Consider the following 26,982-nt stretch of genomic DNA (forward strand, 5'->3'; position numbering starts at 1 on the left):
AGTGAGGACTCCAAATAATTGTTGTTCATCAGTGTAGATGTTTAGTTTAAAAAGTATTTATTATTAAAAATTATAACAGCATAATAGTGCAATTTTATAAGTAGTCAAAAAGGGAATTCGGAAACAAGATTTGAAAAAAACTTTTATAAATCCGTCTCTCGAAATGTACATGTTTAGTTAATTCTAACGCATCTATCCCATCGAACTTGAAATAAAGGATACAACAGATACAGTAACGTCTCCCTCATATCTTGACTAGAAATTGACAATGAGGGTCGGTTGAAAACAAAACTTTACGACAAAAGTGATGATTTCGGCTTCCCAATTGTGAACTTTCCATTTCTATTTAGCAACATTCGAGCAGCGCCTGTATACGGAGTATATATATCCCAGTTGATACGATATTCCAGGGCTTGTATTTCCTATCATGATTTCCTTGATAGAGGGTTTGCTGCTCACAAGGAAGCTATTAAACCAAGAGTTCCAAATGGTGAAGTTGAAATCATCCCTTCGTAAATTTTACGGACGCCATCACGAGTTGGTTGGCCGTTATGGAATATCCATTTCACAGATGATAGCGGATATGTTCCAAATATCGTAACTACAATCCTGTCACCTTTTCCCCGAATGTAAACTTCCGAATTAGACTAATAGCCGGGTATGTACTAACATGAGCACACGACGGGTGCCACATGTGGAGCAGGATCTGTTTACCCTTCCGGAGCACCTGAGATCACCGCCAGTTTTTGGTGGGGTTCGTGTTGCTCAATCTTTAGTTTTCTATGTTGTGTTTTGTGTACTGTTGTTTTTCAGTTTGTCTTTTTTCTTTTTAGTCATGGCGTTGTCAGTTTATTTTCGATTCATGAGTTTGAATGTCCCTTTGGTATCTTTCGCCTCTCTTTTTCTAACAAATCAGACTTTGAAATGAAAAGATACAGAATACCTTAAATGTTCATGAATAAAAGGAAAACTGTTTCAACTGATGCACGAAGGTTCAATGAAAATGTTAACATTATTTTTGTTAATATAAAGGAAATCTTTTTTTTTTTATATTTTTATAAAAATTATGCCAGGAACAATACGTAACACATTCACCAAAATAAATGCTTTCAGGAACATTGTGTCTTAATTAACACATACAAGCGTATTTCTTTAACGGAGAAAAATAACAAAACGAGCATTGCATTTTTATGCTTTTAATTTCACTCTTATTAAACACAAGAATAGCTAATTTTTGATAACACATGTACGTACAATTTTTCCTTCATTGAACAAACAGGATGGCATGAAAATCAGAGATCTTTTTTTACATGTATCGATTGAGATACGAAATTTCTCCACTTGATATAAAAAAAAACTTTTGATGGATTATATTTCTTACCTTTCCGAAGCAACTGAGATCACCCTCGGTTTATTTTTGGTAGGTTTCGTGTTGCTCAGTCTTTTGTTTTTCTATGTTGTGTTGTGTAAACTGATGTTTGTCGATTGGTCTTTTTTTTCATTTTTTGGCATGGCGTTGTCACTTCGTTTTTGACTTACTACTTTTCATTATCCCTTTGGTACCTTTCGCATTTCTTTTATAACTTCATAATTAAGTCAATCGTAGAAGATGGTATAACATTATTACCTAGTATCCGTTTAAAGAAAACTATACCGAGCCCTAGATATCAATGCAATTTGGAAAAACTTGGTGAATATAGCATACCCAGTTAGTGCCTTCAGTTGTTTTTTTATCGCTTTGAATATTGGTCTATTGGATAAAGATTCATCCCAGCACTCCTTCATCAGCTCAATGATCGTTGGTTTTTCAGTGTCACCAGGCATTGTTGGGCGAAACGGTTGTTGTAGTCCATCATCTTGTAACTTACTAACAATCTCTAAAACATTGAATTATTTACAAAAAACGTGATAATTGGGATGTGTTCGATACTGATTCATTCTTCCGCCTCTTTTCCGCGAAACAACGCCAATGAAGGCATGCTTAGGTTTAACTAAAAGAAAGTTAAGCTAAATATATAAACTTGATAGCAATAAGAATAAGTTCTTATATATGTAACTGATTAATTGGCTGAAATAAAGAGCATCTTGTTAATCTAATCAACTGGATGATTTTCTTATCTGAATGACCAAATTTAAACATTTGGTTGGAGCAAGCCTGATGAAAGACACCATCTAGGCCATAGTTATGAAATATATTTATACAAGACCTAAATAAATTAAATTGTTCAGAAAATAAAACTTCTAACAGTGAGTATAGTTGAATTTGTATGACTTTTGAAGAGCTTGTGCGCATCGCCTTCCAACATTGCGGCAAAGGGAAACAACTCTAACTCAAATAACATCAATGAAAACTAATGTAGAATAAAGTTATATTGATCTTATTTTAGGCAATTAAATTTCAATGAGTTGTTAGAAGCGATGGCGATGTAGCAGTTGGACATCCTTAGGGTATGTGTTGAATAATTATACTTTGATTCGTGTAAATAGAATTTACCTTTAACCGTCAATAAATCCAGATCTAGTTCAAAAGGCGCCATACGCGTGAGGACCTCAAACATGATAATTGAGTAACTATAAACATCAGCTGCTTGTGACACGTTACATTTCCCTCTTAAAACTTCAGGTGCAAACCATAAATATTCTACAAAGGAATTTATTTTTATTCTGAATGCAAATATCATTTGTCATTTACTTTTTTATATAAACTGAGCTAATTGATTTTAAGGAACAATATTCTAGAAATATTTTATAGTTTCATGATTATTATTCTTATTATAATGGTTATAACACAACTGCAGAACGTGAACTATTTACGTCATGCAACACTTACTTCTGCATTGTTGCGTCCGACATTTTCTCTTATGACGTCAATATTTTACAGGAACGTCTGTGATGGCTAGAAATGGTGGAAAAATATCGAACAGATGTGTAAAATCTACTACTTTTTCTACTTATTTTATGGTTGTACTTATTGCACATTTAGACACTTTTTTTATTACAAAAACAGGCGGACTATTTAAATCAAATTAGTCAAAATTACAATAATGATATTTATACATATAAAAGACCTGGTTCATTCTTGACTGATTTTAAGGGATCATCTCCACGAATGAAATTCAAACCATATCCGTTGATCTTTAGGACAAATCGACTGTCTATCACACATCGTTCACTGTTCAGTCGACCATGAACTAGAAAAAGGGAATCGTGAAGAAACGCCATTCCCTGAAATTTAAAAGTGAATGATTTATTGGATTATATCAAAAATCCAAACGAACAAAATTGGTCAATTGAATCGAAAAAAAGTCATGCAAGTCAGCAACACCAACAAACTATTCAAAAAATAAAATATTGATTTTTTTTTAAATGTGATTTCACATGCTCGAATAAATATGGAAATTATAATGTATTAATTATGAATGTTTCTGAAAGCACGAAAAGTTATTATTAACTTACATTAGTAAGATCAGTAAGCAATGCCGCTTTGAAGTCCCAGTCTAAATGGATTGAATCATTTTGGACAATATCCTAAAAACAAACGTTTAATTAGTATAGCATGTATAGTTATTGTTTTTGTTTTAAGTTTTTGTGAAAACGTTTTAGGTATACCATCCATTTGGAATTTATTTTTATACTAACGATACTTACTATTGACAGAGCTAATACAAACGATTAAAAATGTAGGTTGTAAGTAGACCCATGAATTTATATGCTTTATATGAAATATATGTCTTCTAATATTGAGTACTCCAGATGTGTTTCTTAAACATAAGACTCATCAGTGACGCTCAAAACAGTTTAAAGGCCGACTTAAATACAAAGTTGAAGAACATTAAAAACCTAAAATTCCAAAAAAGTTGTGCAATTTTGTGGTCATTTTTTGTATTCCTGTCTTTCATTTTTGCTTATGTGCTTTGTCTATATGCCATTTTGTTTTTCTTTGGAGGCATATTTGTCTTTTTTTTTTTTTAATAGTGATTAAGATTATATCACAATGTTGACTGCCGTACCCGTATTTTGACATTTTTACCTATTATGTCTGTTTGTTTTGTTCACACAATGATGTCAATATAATGTTATTTTATACGACTGTCATACAAGTGAGAGGTTTAGCTAGCTATCAACCCAGGTTTAATCCACCATTTTCTACATAAGGAAATGCCTGTACCAAGTCAGAAATATGACAGTAGCTTTCCATTCGATTGATGTGTTTGAGCTTTTGATTTTACCATTTGATAAGGGACTTTCCGTTTTGAGTTTTCATTAGAGTTCGGTATTTTTGTTATTCTACTTTTTGGTAATTCTCACAGTAAACAAGTTTATCTTAGCTAGTTGTGGCATCCCTTTTCTGGCTTTATTTCCTTTTATATGTTTTACATTTCCTGATTTCCAAATTTGGTCTTGAGCATGACTGATTTTTTTTTATTTTGTTATGTTGTTAATGTGTATTAATGATGTTTATTGGACATCTATCTATTTATACTTAAAACCATTTGAGAGTTCCGTCTAATATGACATTCAAAATGGCCGCTACAACTTATTGTGCTTTACGTTATACCTGTAAACTACCTCTACTGCTGTACTCTGTGATTCTGTAGATACACTTTTCAAAGTGGTACAAACCAATAAACTTTACCAGATTTGGACAAGTCAAATCTCTAATCTGGAACGGAAAAAAAACTAAAATAAATAAAGAAATGTTATTGCTGAGAAATTTTTTTAATTTATTTTAACATTTTTGTTTTAACCCTTTTGTTCTAATTTCAAACATATTCAATACTAGCGTAATGGCAGATTGAAAATCACGTAATGGATATACATAAATTAAAACGGATTTGTAATTATAACTATATGTCGCAACTCGTCTTTTTAGACGCTAGGCAAACTTTCATATCTTCCCTCTCGACATTCAAAACCTTGGTCAAGCTTTAACTGTCCAACAGGAAGGTTGTATGACTGAACACATTCCTTGGCGAATGAAATACATTTTTATATAACTTCCTCTTTACCTCATGTTTGGTTTCGAAAATGGAATAATATTCTGATGCTGTACAATCCGATGATAATGAGGGAAAAAAAGAATGTAGGGATAAATATTCAGAACGTGACGGTGTTATAATTTTCATTGCCTTCACCTCACAACGATAATGCCAAGGCATGATAACAAATCAATTAATACTAAAGAAAACTTATGGTATTAAAATGATACATGCATCTTCAATGTATTGAAAAACAAATTTTTCATCTGCCTGTGTGTTGTTAAAATAGAAATGAAACCAAATGCAAAAAAAATCATGTTGACCTGGTTAAGTTCGACGAGTTTGGCACGGCTCAAGTTTAGATTTGTCAGCTTTGTTCTCTTTAAAAACACAACATTCCCCTGAAATTGTAAAAATTCAAATATTAAGTAAAAAAATATCGATAATTTTCGACAGAATCGATTTTGCTTTGTTTTGTATTTACAGATCCAGAATGTTGGATGAAAAGAGAGATAAATATAATACCAAATAAACTCATCACAGATACCAGGATTGAAATTGTGTACGCCAGACGCGCATTTCGTCTACAAAAGACTCATCAGTAACGCTCGAATAACAAAAAGTTAAAAAGGACAAGTAAAGTACAATGTTGAAGACCATTGAGTACCCAAAATTCCTAAAAGTTTTGACAAATACAGCTATGGTAATCTATTCCTTAGGTAGAAAAGCCTAAGTATATCGAAAATTCAAGAGGGCAATCATAAATCATCAGTCGAATAAAATAGCCATCACTATGGTAAAAAAAAATAAGCGACGACAAGATAAAACAGTCCATTTCACAGAATACTAAGGATTTAGGAACACGAACCACTCCAAAAATGACAGAACAACTCCAATGATCCGGAAAGGTACGTTATTCCTACTCAACTAATAGAAACCGCGTCGTGTTTCTCATAGCAAGTATTATTCCGACTACTATATGCAGTCGTTAATGTCACAATCAAGGAAAAGAGGACCCGGTTGTGGGCATTGGAATAAATGACTTTTCTTGTCAAATAAGAAGAAAAACATAAACTATAATTGATGAAATGTCTTTCCATTAACCCGTTTTTCTTATTCATAACAAAAGACCCTCCCCCCCCATTCGTTTCTGTGAATAGTTCCACTGGTAATCATTATACATCTCATATCTTGAGATTACCATTGGAAGTATTCTTTCCTTAATTCTTTTATTGTCAGAATTAATTCATATGACATGATGAATATGACTATACGGTATGAGATCTTTTTCTCATATACAGAAGGCAATACGGCCACTCCTTTTGAACTCTAGTGGAGAGTTGTCTTATTGGTAATAATACCACTTCTTCTAATTTTCATATTGATATATTGACAGTTATCCACCAGTGACCAAATAAATGCATATAGATTACTCACGGTCACCCTACGCAAATGAAGCTAACAACTTCATCGTCAAGTAGTGGCAGGTTAAGCTGAAAATACATTTGATATAACACGTCATTTATTTCAAAACATTTAAACTAACATTACTTTTACCTGGTACATCCCACAATGATCTCCTACAAAAGCACCAAATGTGTCCTTATATGAGTAAATGTCTTCTGTACTCTACAATGAGTAAAATAGCAAAGTTATGAATTAGAAAATATAGTCTAGCCAACCAGTACACTAATGTTAATAATGTGACACCAATAGCATCATAAACATGTAAAACATTTTGGATACAGATATTTTCACAGATATTTGTTAACATTTGTCATAATCCAAACCCAGTTTCTTAATATTATAGTTGTATGACTTACCGAAATCTACATGTACCTCTTTTTATATCAAAGTTTATCACATTGGTCAACTAATTTTTAGGGTAACTTTCAATATCAAATAATATTATCGTTGTGAGAATTTAATGCTCCAAAGGTTGTCTGTTTAGATTAAAAACAAATAATATTTATCTATACAAAAATATTATCTGTTTTAACAGTTATGGTAATATAAATTCGTATCAAACTTTTGCACAGACATGTGCGGTCTTTTAGATTTGATTTGATGTAGATTTTTGGTGTTTTAACGCCACTTTTAAGCACCGCTTTTGGGCTATTTCGTGGCGGCCAGTTTATATTGGTGGAGGAAGCCGGAGCGCCCGGAGAAAACCACCGATCTTCGATAGGAAAACTGACAATCCTAGTCAATTAAGATTGGAGTCGAGTGCACCCGCACGAGCGGGGTTCGAACTCACAACCTCAGTGTTGACTGGCTAGTGATTACAGTAGTAACTACTTAGACCACTCGGCCACCGAGGCCTTCTCCGCGGTCTTTTAGATGTATAAGTATTAAATGTGTATGTCCTTATAGTGGCCATCTGAATTTGCCTAGTGAATTAACTCCTCCATACATGTTTATTGTTGCTTAATTACGGTATACAGCATGAAGGAAAATACATTGAAGTTGGAACATGAAAACGTTATTCGCATAGGTAAAACCGATTTTACGCTTACTGTAACTCCTTTACGATATTTGAACATCCGTTAACTATGGTCGCCTTAAACTACAGCCAGCTGTTCCCTATTACATTTTTTTTATATATCGGATGGACATACGGTTATTGTGCATATGATGAGTTTTTTGTATGAAGACTCGTTTGTTTTAAGTATTACTAATTACAAGAACGTTTTCTCGCGAACTTATTATCAATTACATCCTAGCGGATAACATGTCAAACATTGAATAGTTGTTTGTAAGTTTTGCAGCGGGGATTATTTTTTTGTCGCTAGATTTCCCTACTGTATTCGGGTAATTTGTTACCAATGCCACCTATCATTATTGTCTGTTATAGAAATGACAGTCTGAAACAAACGTGATAACTTCCTTTTTCTTGGTTATTTACCTTTAGCATAGAAAGGCGACTCCGTCTACTACTATAGCTATTATTTTTACTGTTATTTAATTTGACATCACCAGACTTGATTTTCCACCAATTACTTTTAAGCTCTGCTTCTTTTTTCATTTTTCTGTAAATTAAAACGATTCATTAACTGATCTGAATTCGGGAAAGGGTAATCCTCAACATGTAAGCAGATAACAAAATAGAATGATTTCCTTGAACAATTACCACTGTAAAATGCGCGATTCGAAACCGATACCCCATGGCAAAGTACGCTACCTCTCATCCAACTGAGCGAAAAGAGTATTCCATAGCGCAACTAATGGAAGGCGGTTTAACAACTACTGTGTCACGCGAGGTACTGCTACTCCTAATAATTTGGAAAATGTGAGGATTCAGTTTTTAAATCCATCAATATCTTTCTAGTAGTGATAAATGTCATTGTAAAGATATACTGTAAAAATAGTAAAGACAGAATATTCAGACAGTTCTGAAAAGGGGTTATAACTGACCCTATCTCTACTGCTATGCGTCATCACTAAATAAAATGTAATGATATGACAGTTAATTTTTATAAGTTGCGATAATGTACTCGGACTGTGTATATCTTACTTTTACTATTCAGTTCAATTAGTCTATTATTTCTTTTTTGATTAAACAAAACTTTCTGGTTTTTATTGTGCTGCTATGAATAAAAGGCCAGTGTGATATATGTCGATGAGACAGACACCCAAATAAATTTAAAAAAAACATAGATCTTGTAGTGTTTTTTAATATTCACTTTTTTTGTTGAAAAGTCAGTTGATTAAAAACATATAACATTGATTTTTTAATCTTTCATCGTCTCATAAATACTAAGATACAAATGAAATAATTATTGTATAATTCACTCACCTGTATCCAAAAAGCACAACAAGCAATATAAAAACAACCATACCAACCAGAGACCCAGCAACTATCGCCAACACGTTCAACTCTGAAGCAAAAATTTGATGAAAGTTTCATTGAAACATATCCACGAAACATTTTTTGGGAATCAAATATTTGGTTTTGAGCGTTCCTGATGAAGGTTAATCCAGAAAAAAAAACGCTTTGGATGCATAAAACTTTTATATAGTGTTATTTCATTTTGTTAAAGCACTGGGTCGATACCACTGCTGGTGCACCATTAGTCCCCGAGGTCCCTGAGGGTATCATCAGCTCAGTATCCAGTTGTTTGGAACTGACATGATTTATAACAAAAATTTCTTTAAATATCCGTTTATAAATCTAGAATTTATTAAGAAACCAAGGTTTCAACTCCCTCACGCAGAGTTGACCTTAGATTAGTTTGGCTATTATTGTAGGTCCCTTTTGGTCACATTTCTCTTCACTTATTTCGGTACTTACAAATCCTTGACTTTCAAATATTTGGCTTTAAGCGGTATTGATGAAGGTAAATCCAGAAAAGCGCTTTGGACGCATGGAGTTTATAATGTGTTTTAATTTTTTATTGTTTAAAGGAGGTAGACCCAGGTTCATGTTCATCACTATTAAAACTGGAACGTTTGTGTCAATCATTTTTAATAATATATCATCGGCAAAAACTATTTTTTTTATTTTGTTGCACATGAATGCTTTAAACGTATTGTTGTAATTCACTTTCAAAAAAACATAAGAGAGAGGCCAAATGATATTAAAGGGACATTCAAACTCATAAGTTGAAAAACTGACAACGCCATGCCAAAAAATGAAAAGTAACCAAAAGACAAACAACAGTATAGTAAACACAACATAGAAAACTAAAGACAGCAACATGAACGTCAATAAAAACCGGAGGTGATCTCAGGTGCTCCAGAAAGGTAAGTAGATCCTGCTTCACATGTAGCACTCGTTGTGTTGCTCATGTAAGTACACACATATAACTGATCTAATGGGTAATCTCCTTTGAACCATTTCTTTCCTCTTTAAACATGTTAAAGAATAATTTCTCATTTTTAGAAATTCTTAACTTGGAGTGACAGCTCTTGAAATCTTTAACAAAATAATTTGTCATTAAGTCACCAAGATTTATTCCGAAAGAATATTTAACAAACTTGATTATAAAGAGAATGTCTTGACTTTTATTATTTTTATATTTTTGTCTCTTATCCGAACAAACGACAATTCTGAAAATAATTAATAATTTATTATAATTTTAAGTTTGTAAAGAAACTTATTATCTTGAAATGAAATTGTAGGTAACATTATCGTCAATATACAATACAGTTATCATAAATGCAAGCAGTTGTTGAGTTTTTCACAAATAAACTTCTTTTAACCTTGAAATGTTTAGTTTTTAAACTTACCAGGGATTTTTAAGAGTAAAGTCTCTTCACCCATTCTTATAATAAAAAAAATTCAGATGTTTACATAAAACAAGTTTGTTAGATATCGATATTTATATTTTTTACATTTTGTGTGACAACTATTTGCCTTTTGACTTAAACTTCTTGCTTTAACTTTTTATTCCAAAACATCCCCAAAATGATATTTAAGCTAAAAGATGTCGTATAAAACCTTACAGATACTAATGTCGGTAAACATGTGTTTAGATAGATAAGGCCATGAATCATAACCTATTCTACCAAAATCATATGTGCAAGATGACAATATTAAGCCAAATATTCCATTTCAACATGTTTTGTCGTCATAGTGACATCACAACTGACATTTCAGTACAACAGTCCAGATCATATCATGTTTTTCATTAATCAATATTAGTGAGTCTGGATTGGGTTTACAGAATAGAGAATAATGGTCAAAAGTACCGATTAAAGGACACAAAACATAGAGAAAAATACGGCAAAAAATGCAGAATAAAGAATACATAATATACCTTTTGGGGAACATGCTGCATTTTCATTCACAAATCCACAATAAGGTTCATTCCTAGGTGGTCCTTTATCACCTGGCCAGTGAATAGACGCATTGTTTAGGATTAGTTGTCGTGAAAAGCTAAAATAATCTCCGACGACCTAAATAAAAAATGCAAGGACACTTCATATTGATTTTCAAATAACTACTAAGCCGTAATATTTCCTAATTTGAAAAAAAACTGAATTATGGTGTTGTATCTATTGGTATCTGAAATTTCCGGCTAATTAAAGTTATTTCGGATCTGAAAGCAAAGTTACGAAACTTTTTAGGACAAATTAGTGTGCAATCTTACTTCGTTTATTTGTTCTTCGTCAAGATTACTGTATGACAAATGGGTTTGGTTTATAACATTCAGTGTTTCTGTTGTTCTGTTGTTTTCCTCTTATAGTTTATGTGTTTCCCTCGGTTTGGGTTGTGACCCGGATTTGTTATCGCTTAATCGATGTATAAATATTGAACAGCGGTTTACTACTGTTGTCTTTATTTATGGACAAGTAACCACGGAGAAAAGGTAATCTCATGTCCTATTACCGGCTATCGGTACGGCATATAAAAGGTAAACAAGGATCAAAATCTGCAGTACATGATACACTACAAACAGGTAAAAGTCTGAAATGGCCTATATCTGTACTCGACTGTACTGATTTTTACCTGACCAGTCAGAATTGGTCTGAAATTAACTTGATTTTACACGACTGTAGTCTGAACCATACTTATGAGGTGCAGTTAATAATGACTGGAATATCCGGATTTATGAAATAATTTGAAAACATAGTTACGAACTGATTTAAAACTAATGGGTATGAAATGTTTTGTCCCTTATTTGTTATTTGGCAACATCACTGTGTAAGGATTAATGAGTTTTGTTTTTAACATCAATATGTTATCAGACAGAAAAGGTGATTTGTTACTACTCATATTCTGTTATATTTATTAGGTGATTTTAATGAGACAATTTGAAATCGATTTCACGATTAATTTAATCATAATTGCCATTCAATCTTCTATAGGTCATTCTTAACAAGTAAATTAATTAAACAATCATTTTTCCAACTGACTTAAAGTTGTTAACGTGTATTTATACTTTTTTATTAGTTACCTTAAACTCCCCTGTAATTGGATTGATATCGTGAAGCGAATACTCCGGTTCCAGTGCCCCAATGCTGTCAAAAACAAGGTTACCCTTTATTCCTGGAAGTAAAGAAAATAACAAAAATCACAAACATTATTGATCAACTAGAGAGATTAGACTCATTAAAATATTACTCGATTTTTTTTCACTTTAATTTTAACTTACGATTGCTGTTTTCATATTTCCATCAAATTGTGAACAGTTTTACTTTTATCCATTCTTTTTTTTGCCTTTGAGACAACTATCCACCAAAGTTCAAATGAAGTGGATGTTAGCAATTATAGACAACCGTACGGGCTTCAACAATAAGAAAAACCCACACTGTATAGTCGGCTTTAAAAGACCCCGACATAAAAAATATGAAACAATTCAATTGAGAAAACTAATGGTCTAATTTATTATAAAACAATATACAAAAAAAAAACAAAAATGACAGACATGAACCAACGACAACCACTGAACTACAGGCTCCTGACTTTGGACGGACACATATAAAATGTGGCGGGTAAACTTGTTTGAAGCCCTCCCTCTAACCTGGGACAGCGGTGTAACATTATAAAAAAATAAAATAAAAAAAAATACCGAACTCCAAGGAAAATTCAAAACAGAAAGTCCTTGATCGAATGGCAAAATCAAAAGCTCAAACACGTCAAACGAATGGAAAACATGTGTCATATTCCTGACTTGATAGAGGCATTTCTTTATGTATAAAATGGTGGATTGAACCTGGTTGTATAGCTACAACATATGAAAAAAGCTATACAAATCAGTTGAAAAGGGCTAAACTCAACAGATCAATACAAAGCAGAAACAATATCTAACAAAAACACTTAATTTCCGGGCTCGGTAAACAACATTACCGTAAAAATAAGAATGTGCTATTCCGTTTGAAATAAGTTTTCAACAGGTCCAGCCATGTTCACTGTATAGTCCTGAATATGTAGGAACTATTTGCACTGAACGCTCAGTAAGATACACGAAATCAATCAATTTATCCACTGTATTCGCAAATCAAAACCGATATACCTGATATTTATTAAATATCGTTTCCTGCGATTTTTTAAATGTAAGTTTTAACGTTTGGTAAACTATGCTGTTGCACGTCATCATTAAGATTATTAGTTTCAAGAACTCTAGAAGGTTTATCTTAACACTATAATGCCAAACTCCACTTGCCTTTCGTCATTATTACCTATAAAAGTCTTTCCTTTGATTTTCGATTTCATGTAAACACCATCGCTATAGTTTCCGCCCTCTGCTATGGTTTCATTCAGAATTTGGCCATAAGTAAGAAATAAGTCGTAATAAGCTATTTCAACAGGTCCTGGCTATAAATGAGAAACATTTGAACTATTAAAAATATGAAAAATGTGTAAATTGTTTTTAAAGAAAAAGTTGCTGTAAATGAATTTAGATAATCTGCATCAACTTCAGAAATATCAGAAAATCATCCAAATAAGTTATCGTTATTTATCACAAGCTTACCATTCGAGCAGGAACTGTCTACCATGGCGTATCTTCCAATTTTTCTACAATTTGTAGGGCTTGTTAACAATTATTCAATTTACTTCCTCACATATCCAGGAATAACTGGATCCTTTGCTGTAATTTTTTAGCGTTCTTGATAAAGTAAAATTCAGAAAAGCGCGCGGACGCACCCAATTTATATAAAATGGTAGCACCTGAAGTCATCCGCGACATCCGCAGGGTTCATTTTGTTATCTGTGTATTGAATTGTGGGCTGTTTTGCTTTTAAACTTCATTATTTTGGTCAAGGTATTGTGTGCTTTTCTCCATTTAGAGCTTTTGATTGCCACTTAGTAATTTCCCATTTGTTTAGTAATATTTGTAAATTCAGATTGATATAATTTTACATTTTCATGTAATATGACATTCTACAATAAAATACAAAGCAAATTATCAAGTACTGTAAACCAACTAATTTTCGCGAGCAATTTAATTTCGCGACTTTCGCGAGTAGAAAAATAACGCGAATATAAATTGTTGTCAAAATTTAAAACTTGGATCTTTCCTTATCTAACTACAACAAGTAAATCGGAAAATCGCAAAATTAAATCTCCGCGAAGTGGGCTAGAAAGAGATAAACGTGAATTAAAGTATCCGCGAAAATAAGTTGGTTTACAGTATATGTGCATGTGAATTTAACGTGCAAAAGTTATTTCTTTCATGATTTTTCTTTCTGATACTAGTTTCAAAGTTATGCATATACTGTTCATTTTGTAAACGACTGACCTTTTTGCTATGGTTTAAAAAGAATGTTTTTATGGTTAGGGTGCTATAAAAGCTTTTATAAACCACAAACGCAAGTTACTGTAAAATCTTTTAAATAATATGATTATCTATCGTTCTGAAAATCAAGTCAAAATATTTTACATGCTGAAATTCAAAGCAACAACATTTTTTGTTGATTCATTAATTTCAAAAATATTGCATACTAAATTAAAATTATTGAAAAATAAGGTAGACTCGTGTGGGTTACAAAATTACAAAGAAAAGACTAAAAATGTATATTTTCATATTACCGACTTTAGAATCCGGGTTATATTATTTTCGACCAATTTGGAGAAAAAATCAACCTTATTATGTTTTTTATACACGACAAAATCATCAGAAAACAGTAAATAGAACGTCTTACCACAGAGAAGGTAACCTGTCGAAAACATTATATGCTTCGAGTCAAAAGTCGGGAATATGAAAAAAAAAAAAATTTGTTATTTATGCTTACCACTGGATCGTAAGTATAGTTAAACTCTTTCCATGCTCGATTTATTAAGTCTTGCTCAAACTGTAAAAATTCGGCACCAACTTGCTTTCTAAACTTCACCATAAGTACAGATTGCCATGCCTTTCTTGTTATCTAAACATTAGAGTGATATTTTAGACGAGTTTTGATGCGTCCAATTCGTTCAACAATAGACTAAGAAACTGGCATATGCAAAAGTCTTAGAAATAGTTTTTTAGTATTTAAAGTTGTGGTAGAGTCTGTTCAACAATTTCTTGAATAGTTTTTTTTTATAATTATAAATGAGAAAGGAAATGGAAGGTTGGCTATACAACCAGATTCAACCCACCATCTTCTTTGTAAAATGCATGTACCAAGTCAGGAATATGAAAGTTGTTTGCCAAACGTTCCGTTGGTTGATAAACTCTACTCGTTTGATTTTGTTAGGTTTTATGGACCGCCTTTTTGAATTTACTTTGGAGTTCGGTATTTTTGTTAAAACTTTTATATGTAAGTAAGACAACAACCCAACTCGCAAATAAAACCGAAACACATTTAGTGGTCCACAAACGGTCTCCAACGAAAGACAAGTGACTAAAATAATGCATAAAAATAATACTAGGAATAACAAACAAACTACTTGACATTACAACAGACAAGTCCAACCTAAAAAAAGACGACACCAAAAAAGTGCCGCTACCAAAAGGGTTGCATTAACTTGAACAAGGAAATAAATGACGCCATATAATGTGATAAGGAGGATCAAAATGTGTTTTCTAATACATGAAACTAACTAAAGAAGACACAGTGGTTAATTTGAATACCGTCTCTCAAGAAAAGAAAATATCAGAAACAACCCTCCTTACCAAGTTCCCAGAAGGCAAATAACGATTAGATGTAAACAAAAGGCAACATTTAATGAAGCACATGAGCAATGTTAACTGTATGCAAGTAATAAGCCCACACATTCGAAAATAAACAACAAAACAAACGACATTCCATAGTGCATTATACATCCAAACCTACTTAAGAATATGTATATTATACACTTAAAAATGACGTAAGTTTTTAACTTTCCTTTTCTACAAATATGTGTTACTTTACTTGAGTTTGGTTTCTAATGCATGTATAACCGTAACGAAATTATAACATTACAAAGGTGAACAAACTATCGAGAATCCCTTTTGTAGACCTGTCATAACCTACATCGTTGATTTTATAATTTGTAATATATGGATAGGATATTTATTCGAGAGGGTGTGAAGACTGGGGTCTGAATTAATTGTGTCGTTAGGTTGTTGAAATCAATGTTACAAGAAGTTGTAATACTAAATGAAGGTAAATAACTGACAATAATAATGGACCGTACCTCGTCAAATTCATCCCCTCTGTACCAGCTATAATTTCCGAAAAAATCTCCGTTGTACATTGTGCACATCAAAAACACATAGTCACCATTCGTCATGCCAAGATTGTGTGCTGCAATCATTAGTTCCCGAAAGGTATCCATGTGGCAGCAAACCGAAAATACTTAAAAGATAAAAGAATTCAAAGATTAAATTTCTATTGATCGAAATAGTTAAAATACTAAATATTGAGCCATAATGCATTTACTTATGTTGTGCTATTGAAATATTGTTGAGTTTTTAGTGCGGTTCGTGGTGCCCAGTCTTTAGTTTTCTATGTTGTGTTTTGTGTACTTATGTTTGTCTGTTGGTCTTTTTCTTTTTTAGCCATGGCGTTGTCAATTTATTTTCGACTTATGAATTTGAATGTCATTTTGATATCTTTCGCCTCTCTTTTAGGGGAGGATTGAGCACTTACAAACATATTCAACCCTGCCACATTCTTTATGTGTCAGAAGTCTGATATTCAGTCGTTGTCGTTGTTTGCTGGCTGCCTTATTTGGTTTTAACATGAATCAGGCCGTTGGTTTTCTCTTTTCAATTGTTGCACATTTTGTAGGGCCAGGGCTTTTTGTATGAAATAAGGAGATGTGGTATGATTGTAGCTGAGACAACTGTCCTACTATACGATATCGGGTTTGTTCATTGTGAAAGGCCGTACAGGGCCCTACATATAGTTGTTTACATTTAGGTCATTTGGTCTCTGATGGATACTTTTGTCATCGGCAATCATACCACATCACCTTATTTTTATATTTAGAACCAGTTGAAATCATTAATTGTACAGCTAACGCCTGCAATAATCTTCAATTTTGCCCGTTAAAAAAATGCGATGATCACAAAAACTTTTCTTGTGCCCCAAATTAAAAAATAAAGTGTAAACGTCGTTGCCTCATGTATTAAAGCATTAAACTTATGCATGTTGAAAATTTTACCAGCATTAGAGAAGTGTAGAAAAATCTATTATTTTAATAGCCAGAAAAAAAACTACAGAATTAAAAAGAAAAGATATATTCATATATATATATTATTTCATATACCTTTCCGAAGCATTGTCTGTTAATTTCAGAAGTGAGATAATTATTTAATCAGAATGATGGATTTGGGTTGGTTTTTTTTCATATGTTTGTTATAAATGGCATTGATCGACAGTTAAAGTCTGGGTATAAGATTTTAAAAAGACCCGATTAATCCTGTCACATTTAAATGCGCATCTGCATGCATATGTTCCAATTCAGGAACCGCATACGTGATTGTCTTTCGTGTTGGGTGTTTGTTCACTTATCATAATATAAAAATAAAAAGATTTGGTATGATTGCCAATGAGACAACTCTCCACAAGAGACCAAATGACATAACTGTTTATTCAGTCATATATTGCAGATCTTTAAAAGTACTAGTATCTACTTAATGTATTTTCAACTTTTTCTAAAATTGATGTGATTAAACAAAAGACACTTGTTTTTTTGTTGAAGATCGTATTTTGTCTCTAAGATGTCTCTTGGATTAGTGTTACTTTGATGTATGTCCCTTTTATCAACTATATGCTAACTTTGTTATCCGCATGCATGTTCCAATTTAAAAAAAAAAATTCTGAATTTTTAGTTTACTATTGAATTTAAGGAATTACCTCTGGATACTTCACTAGCTTTTTGAAGTTTTTCTTTAAATTCAAGTAATCCAGTGGATATTGATCTCATCTTTATTACAGTAACCTGGTAACCATTGGTTGCTAAGGCTAGTTCTAGTCCTTCCTGCCATCTTGGACAGTAAATCGCATTCTGGTCATAAATTACGGCAATATCCGTCCATGAAAAATGGGTAAAGAATTCCAGATAAAACAGAGAAAATTTGTTTACAGAAACAGAAGTTCGTACTAATGTTGGAAAATCTTCCTGGACATCAAACATGGCGTCCGTTCCGACTGTTACCAACATCAAAATATTCCATGATGCAGCCATTCTTCCAACTGGTTCAATAGTCGGTGAACATCCTGAAAACAAATCACTACGTAAGACGCCAACCATATTTGTTTTTAAAGATAAACGCTCGGGATTTTATCTTAAGAAAAAAAAAATGAGCAAGCTTGGAAATTATCAATATTTTAAGTATTTAATGGGAATAGAACAATTTTTTCTATATATAGATTCCTAGGCAAGTGAAGTAAAGGGGTAAACAAATACATAAAAAATCCCAAGCAGAGTAACGTTTTGTCATCAAAAACTGAGTTTCAATTTTTTTCTTCAAAATATTCTAGGCTACTCTTTTGAGATGAAATGGTTGATGCCTAAAATACAGAAAAATATGATAACCTCAAATCAATTAATGCTCTTGCAACCTCGATGACCTTGTAGTGGCAAGCTTTACCCAAGTTGGGGAGATAAAAACCTTTGAAATAAGCATTCCTGCTTTTTATGCCAAACACACAGCATCTTCGTTTTCCTGAATCAGTCGCCCAATCCTTACTCTTACTTATATTTCCAAATGCACATTTTTTTTGCAGAGATGATTATATGCGTAAACCGTGCCGCTGATTCACAAAGTTTATTCTTATGGTTTTCGTTATTTGGAAAATTGCGTTTTGATGGCAGATTTTTTATTGTTTCTGTTAAATTTATTCACAACTTTAATATGAAATGAAAATAACATTATAGAAATGTCCAGCGTCCGAGGCGTTTTTTTCTGAATATACCTTCAATATGAACCCTCAAACCAAAACATTTGAAAGCCAAAGATTTATAATTATGCAGAAATTAAGGGGCTATATGACCAAAAAGGTATTAAGAATAATAGCCAAATCCATCTATGGTCAGCTTTGCCTTATAGATTCGACAAGATTTACTGTTTGGCATATTACATAGAAACCTTCCTATTGTTAATGACTACATCTATGTCTTTTTGCTATTTTGTGTCGTCGGGTTGTTGCATCATTGACATTTTTATTCCTATATTATTAAGTACATAATGTTGAAATTAATTTGATACACCATTTGTGCATTCGGAGAGTTGATTTCTCATTAGCATAGCTCAAAATCAAATATTGGAGATAAAAAAAAAGTAACATAAGTTGGAGAAGTGGACAAATACCACAGTACTTTACAAAAATAGGCCAAACACCAGCTATGGAACATATATATATATATATATATACATCCGAAGGACTGTTTAGAAATGTGTGGCAACAATTTCACAAATGTCGTGCCTGAAAGTACTGTCATTTCAGGACGAAAGCACCGTCTATTAAAAAACACAAAAATATTCATGTTGTTTAATAACATTAATGGAACCAATTTTTTCTGCACCAGATGCGCATTTTGACAATAATGTCTCTTCAGTGATGCTCGAGGCCAAAATATTTGAAAATCCAAAGCTTATTTAAATTTATATAGGGCGGTATTTTTGTCGTAAACGCTGATTTCTTAAAAGAAGTGATTTAACTTTCAGGGATATGAAGTTAATCCATTCTTTTATTTATAATGACAATACTAATCTTTTCTTTGATATAACATCTTAGATTTAAGGAATGGCTATTACATATGGTGATATAAATGCAAAATATATCCGGTTCTTAAGACAGCTTTTGTATCATTTCTAAGAACTATAGATGCTTTCAAATTAAAAAATAATGGACGAAGTTTAATGACTGGAAGATTCTTTGTCATTAGCCGGATGTGATTTTAACCCCTTAATTTATTACTACAATTCAATAGGATTTTGAACCGTTATATGATATCCTGTTATTTATGTACAAAACAAATCTTGGGAAAAATACTTAAACCTTATATTGGTAATTTATAAAAAGTCTTTGATACATTCAAATCGTTTAAGATCAGTGGTTGGAAAACCTCTTTAGGTAATTGATTGATATATAATACAAATTGAGATAAAAGGAAAGATAATGAGAAATACGGCTTATATATCATTCAACGCGAGACATATGCTCGTGGTCGATCATTGATCATCTTGGAGCGTTTGAATGGGGTTTACAGAATAGAGGATAATGAGCAAAAGTGCAGAATAAAGGGACAATAATGGGATGCTGAAATATAAAGAATATAGAAAATAAGGGTAAAATTAAACAAATAATAGAAAAATATGGTCTGATAAGTTAGAAAATACAGAAATGATGACACCATCCAGACCCTCATCTTGAAACACCAAATCAGTTATAATTTGAAAATGCCGATTGTTTTCATTTTCCCTATCGTGTCATGTTTGAATAGTCTTGATTCGCATTGCGGCTGATCCGTGCATGACAGTAGCCGCTATCCATGTCAATTGAACTCGATTAGCTCTGTTTGCGAATTCCTAATTTTTTTCTTTCGTTGTATTCAAAATTAATTCACTAATTGAAACCAAACTCGTCAAATCCATCCTAGAATTCAGACCATTGATAAACTACTGGCGCTTCCTAATTGTAAGCCCTATAAAAGCTGAAATCTCAACAACGCAAAACCTAGTGATGCTCGGCTGTGGAAGCTAGCGAAGAAAGGATATTTCTTTTTTTTTCATTAGCTAGCTTTATATATAGGAAGTGGAATTTGATAGTAATCAGGACGTCTTTAATCCTGGTCAGCTGACCTTGCAGAACCTACATATTGTATTTGTTTCTGAATTTGTTATGCATGAAATATTTGTCACTGAACGACAATAAAACAACTACCTATCAATTGATGAGGAGAAAGAATATGCTTTACCGTCTTTCGCTTTAATTACTCCAATTTGATTGCTCTTAACACTTACTACAGAAATATTTGTTGAATATTTGTATGTCAATGCAAGTACCAAAAGTATTGAGCTTATTGGCTGGTAATACCCTCGGGGACTTAACAGTTCACCGACAGAATTACCAATCCAGTGGTATAAACAACGGTAAAAGTTGTCGATTTTAAGTTAACAGATGCGTATATACATGTCATATATTTTTTAACGATCTTCAGGAAATCAGTTATTTTCGAGTTATAGACAGATGAGGATCATTTATAATTTAAATCATTAAAGTCACTGTAAGTAAACTCAAAATAGAGCAAGAAACACCATGCCAGGCATGGTATAGAAAAAAAATTGACAATCGTATGTAAGGCATCTTTTAAACTTTTTTAAAAAACAAATTCAAAAAATGTTCCATTTTTTACACGTTTAAATGATTTATCAAAACTATATTATGCCAATATTTTTTATTCCTGTAGAGATTTCTTTTATAATGCTATACAACATGCTGGCAAGCAACCCATACAATATGTTCTTTTTTCAAAATAGAAATACGTACTTAAATATACATTTCGAAAAACAGTATTCGGTTTGTGCTCATTCTTCCAGGAATTTTAAAAGATAATATTATAGCATGTTTGCATTATCGTTGATCCAAGCAAACTACTTTTCCTGTAACATATTTAAGTTTCCTGCAAAATTTTTAATTTTTGAGTAGCTTTTGTAATTTAATTGACAGTTATGATACGCGTTTACAAAATACCACTGAGTTCAGTTCAGTTTAGTTCAGATGAGACTGTTAATACTTTCACATTTAGTTTTTACCAATAGTTCCATTAATACCTTTTAAAATGCGTTATTGTTCTTAATAGTGTAACATATATTCTAGTGTAAGAGTCGATATTGAAATTATCGTATTTATTGTAATTTCTGCTTAATTGGCAAGGAAGACAACTCTAACGTAGGCCAGGTGTTCCCTGTCAATTCAAGCATGATCTAATATTAGTAAGCAGTCAGGAATTTTCCTTCCTATACCACATATTTTCAATTCGACATGAATCAAGTCTACAAATCGTTGCATGGTATTGATGATATCAACTGGATGAATCTATTCACTTTAGCACCATCTAATACAACCAGAGGTCACTCTTAAAAACTATTTAAGAAACAGTGTAAGACGACACATAGACTAAATACTTTTTCATTTAGAGAAGCGGATCAGTGGAAAACCTGTCAGATTTAACAGTGACGGCAAAGACTTTGAATAATTTTAAGTCTGCGTTAAATGGCGAAAATTGGAACCCGTATAAATTTATAAGTTCGTGTTAATTGTTAAGATGCGCACACCTAAATAAGTTATTATTTTTTAATAAGTATAATATATATATTATTATTATGCGATGAGAAATTTCATTAGTACATTCCCAGATGAGGGGTCAGTAGAAGCCATTGCTTATTTATGGACCCGAAGATAAAGGTATAAAGGTATAATTCCTTTTATCCCCGCCTGGCGTACACAATTTCATTCCTCGTATTCGTGTTGAGTCTTTTTATAACCACTGGGTAGCTGTCACTGATGGGGGATGTTTCCTCCTGGAGGGTATCACCAGCCCAGCAGTCATATCTTCTGTTTTGACATGAATTATCATTGATACGGTCATAATCATATAACAACTGTTTACGAAACTTTGATATATTTTAGGAATACTCAGGATGTTCAACCCTAGGAATAGATGTATTTGACTATACCGTTAGAAATTTTTGGTTCTCAATGCTCTTTAGCTTTGTACATTATTTGGACGTTTTAACTTTTTTGAATCGAGCGACACTGATGAGTCTTTTGAAGACAAAACGCGCATTTCGTTTACACAATGTTTTTCTGGGTATTTATGATGAGTTTATTTAATCATAAATGTGAAGTACAGAATTGATGGCAAAGTGAATGTCTATCCCACACTATATTATGCTTGTGTCACTTGCTTTGTATAGACAGGGACTACAGTTTAGTCTACCCCTTCTTTCCCTTAATTGTATATAAATCTAAAATTGGACACAAACTAGTGTTGCTGATTCAAAATTGATTATTATGCTTTTTTATTACGAACAACTTAAATTAGTCAAATCGTACATTGATATCAAGTTTTCAAAAATGTAATAGAAATGTGTTAAACTTCCAATGGTATTTCTAAACGCAATAATAGTCGTGAAATCCCACTTCTTATTTTTGTACTAACGAACCTCTTCAAATGGTTATGATCATCGAATACACAGTTGGATTTTATATTTTCATTTCCTATGATGAAAGATAATTTGCTTTCATCAAATCCATAATCAACTGTGAACAAAATGCTCTGCAATTGTTCAAATCTATAAAATCAAAGAGTTTTGTTTTAAATCCGAAATTAATTACAGTGATTCACTGTAACATCAAAAGAGTCAAACATAATCTCAAGATGAATATATGCACATTGACGCCTGGTTGGAATGTGGACATCAATGAAACTTCATTCCTGGAGTTATAGAAATTGTCACGCTTACCATACGTTAAAGAACTCTTACACACTTTTTTATGGTTCCGTCGGTGGCTTATTGTTAGCAAATGCCTGCCTTGATCCGAAATATCCAAGTTTTTTTTGGTGACAGTCTTTATTTCTTACCTTTGATCCCAACGTACTCACATAACAGATATAAAAGAAAAATGACTATGCCATTCATGTAGTATGCTTAACCGAGTTTAAGATTATTTATTATATACTTAGCATTAAAATGATAGGTTTTGCATATGTGAAATGAGCGGAAGAACTATAAATTCACATCCAGGCTGATAAAACATAACAGGAGCCTCTCGTCCAAATAACCCGTAACAGTGCCTCTCGCGCAAGCTACTTCCGGTGTCGTCTGTTTACAAATGATATCGAATACACAAAGACACAACAGAGGATGATCGGTTTATTAATGTTGCAACTGTGCTATTTGAGCAATTATAGTCTTTATCCCAAATATTTCAATTGAAACAGATGTAAGAGTTGCAGTATATAAACAATAACCATACATTGTCTCGACATATAAATTTTATTTCTACTCGGCTCTAAAAAGATTAATACATGTTATTTACCTCATGAAAATGATTTGTCGGAAGTATATGATAAAAAGATTAATACATGTCCTTTTCCATATCGGCATGGGTATCATACCTTGATCCATAACAACCCTCGACTAACGTTTCGGGCCCATATAGGGGTCTTGGGATGATACCCGGGCCGATATGGAAAAGGCCATGTTAATCTCTATTTATTACTTCCCATTCTGATACTACTGGGAGTGACAACTGTTTGTTGTGCCCTCACACTCATTTCATATGTTTTGCTTTATCAACTTGCTTGGCCAGTCTCATTAAGTAATCTAAGTGCTTTACATCCGTTAAAGATCGTCTTATCTGCTTAGAGCACATGAAGAAGTAATCGTTTGGAGAATGGACAGTCCTTTTAAAATTCTGGTTGCGCGCGCAATACTTTAGGGTAACATTATCTCTCTCGTGGTACTTTTTTAGTACTCGTCTTATCGACAGGATGACTCAAATGTCAATAATCATTTTGAGATTGTCTAAGTGTTCTCTTAGCATATTTTAAGTGTTTCACCATAAACTTAATATCTAAGATAAATTTCTAAGAGTAGTCATGGGAACCATTATTGTGCTCTCAGTCCAGAAAATGGCACTTACTGCCTATTTGTCTTTGTGTATACAAGAAAGAACGAATTAGGATACCGAAAAAGGACGTTCTTTGGAGATTGTTTAATTATTGGGTTAAAGTTTGATATTCGAGTTTGATGTAAAGCTCGAGTTGAAATAAATTCGAGTTCCAACTTTAGGTTGAGTTAAATTTCGAGTCTGGTTTCCGGTCTCTATCTCAACACCTCTTTATAGGATGTGGCGTTAGAGCATAAGTCTTATACATCCGTTCACTTTGCTTTTATTTTCAAAAAGGAACTTAAATAAAAAACATATTTGACGAAGGACCAAGTCACTAGCATGCTAGGGTTTTACCTCGATAACATACCTGCATGTTTGAGGCAGATTTACAGCATTCATATGGGATCAAACCGATTGTGCCCTATTCCATCTTGTTTTCTTGGTCAATATAATTAATTTGTCAGTAGGTCCCGACACATTTTAAAAGAGCACATGTTCTTTGAATTAACAATCGGTTTCATAACAGATTTTCTATTTTATTGTTTGTTCGTAGATTTTTAAAAACGACAAATACGAAAGAACTCCTAGTTGATATTTTTGCCATCCGATTTATTTTTTTTACAAAATGTTGACATTCCCTCATTAAAACTGTGCTTTGCAACTCATTAAAACATCAATTTATTTTTGAATGTTATTATACAAAAATCAAAGTACATTGTAATGTTATTACACACATTTTTTCTGACTTTGGATGACAAACGATTTAATTGGGAGTGGGAATAACCAGACTCAAGTAAACGAACAATAAAAAACATGAGCAAGACTGGTAATGCCTTAATACCGAAATTGTCGGACATTGAACATTATTGCAAACTAAAGAGAACCATTTCAACTTAAAAAGAGACTTGCATTAGATTTTCAAAAGAAATTATTTAATTCATTGAAAACTGTTTTTATCCCCGCCCTCTCCCCCTTTTTTAAAGTCCTTGATGAGGAACTGTTTTGCATGTAAAATAATATGCTATGTAAACTAATTTAAAAAAGGATTGCTATCCATTTGCTTATGTGCACTTAAAATAAATATCTCGCACCTAATATGATTTAGAACGAGTAATCCTGTAGTACATTAAAACCGAACATTACGTTGTTCTTTATATACTGATTCGAATTCTATTGGTGCATGCAACAATAACAAGAAAACGGGAGAAAATAACAAAAAAAATCAAACTAAAGGAAATGGTATAGGCTGTCTGCGGGAAAAAGTTTTACTCTAACTCTCTCCTGTATTTACATTGATAATGAATTCTAATATGACGTTCTTCTTTCGTTTTGGAAACAACGCCTTGTTCTAATTCCAATAAAACATGGTCTGCACGTGATTGACGTAACAATTGAAATTGCAACGTCAGCTGTGTTTTGAACAACGCCGGAAATCAAAATGGACATTTGTTTTGGTGTTGCTCGCTAGGAAATTAAATTAAATCATTCTAAAAGTAAGTTTACATGTATTTGTTCATTTGTTTATCATGAAACAGTTGATTTTCTTTAACGTTTTGGCTTTATCTAATCAAAATGGATGCCTTTTGAACGCTTATTATAGGACCATTTCGAAGAACAAAAGTTCTAAATTTTTCTACTAAATCAAAATAATTCTATCATGCCATGATCTTTGCTAATTTTAACATGGGCAGGCATTACATTTGTCAACATTTTACTAATCGCTAACGCTCGGTATAAAGATATTGACAAATATAATGCCTACCCATGTTAAAATGAACATAGAGCATGTCATAAAAGAATTATTTCTTTATTCATGTAAGAACAGATTTAAATTGATCATTTATCGAAACTAAATGTTAATGATAACGCCGATGAAAATATGGGAAAAATGTGTCAATAATTAATGCTTTTCTCAGATTTTGAATATTTTTGTCTAGTCCCATTGGCTGATATTTCCGATGATCATTGAAGATTTTGAGCTTTCGCTGTGAAAAATGGTTTTTTTAACTAGCTGAGAATTCGGGAAATTGAATAGTTCCAGTCCCATTAGTCGATAACACCCACAAATTTTAAATATTTTGCCGTATTATCTTTACCATGCATAATGAATTCCTTAGGGTTGACATATTTGAGGAAGTGTCGGATGTTGAAGATTCGTTTTTAAAAAAAAAACCGAATTAACAAGCGGACGACTAAGATTGAGGACAACTCTAGTCCTGTTTGTAGATATCACATCTTTAGTTCTGGCTTATTTTTCCTCTTATAGTTGATGTGTTTTCCTCGTTTTTAGTTTGAAACCCGGATTTGTTTTCTCTCAATCGATTTATGACATTTGAACACCGGTATACTACTGTTGCCTTTATTGATAGACTTTTCAATTGAGGGAAGATAAATAAAGGTTTATTTGTTTTAGTATTTTCTCAGATTTTGACCATTCGCTGGGCGAAAGCAGTCATTCACCCAGTTGAACATCCGGGAAGTAAATAGATGTAGTTCCGTTCGCCAATTTGACCGTCTTTCG

The 26,982-nt window shown here is 32.6% G+C and overlaps 1 protein-coding gene across 1 annotated transcript in view; it reads right to left on the minus strand.

Annotated features, from left to right (window-relative positions):
- Positions 1 to 10,242, minus strand: part of LOC127719123 (atrial natriuretic peptide receptor 1-like) — a 39,491-nt gene extending 29,249 nt beyond the window's left edge. The window contains exons 1-3 of the mRNA XM_052225147.1: positions 10,209 to 10,242; positions 2,495 to 2,641; positions 1,706 to 1,877 (exon numbers count right to left, since the gene is read on the minus strand). Coding sequence (XP_052081107.1) covers positions 1,706 to 1,877; positions 2,495 to 2,641; positions 10,209 to 10,242 — 353 coding nt within the window. The remainder of the gene's footprint in view (positions 1 to 1,705; positions 1,878 to 2,494; positions 2,642 to 10,208) is intronic.
- Positions 10,243 to 26,982: the final 16,740 nt, after the last annotated feature.

The sequence above is a fragment of the Mytilus californianus genome, unplaced genomic scaffold (assembly GCF_021869535.1).
Source record: "Mytilus californianus isolate M0D057914Y unplaced genomic scaffold, xbMytCali1.0.p SCAF_10, whole genome shotgun sequence".
Lineage (NCBI taxonomy): Eukaryota > Metazoa > Mollusca > Bivalvia > Mytilida > Mytilidae > Mytilus > Mytilus californianus.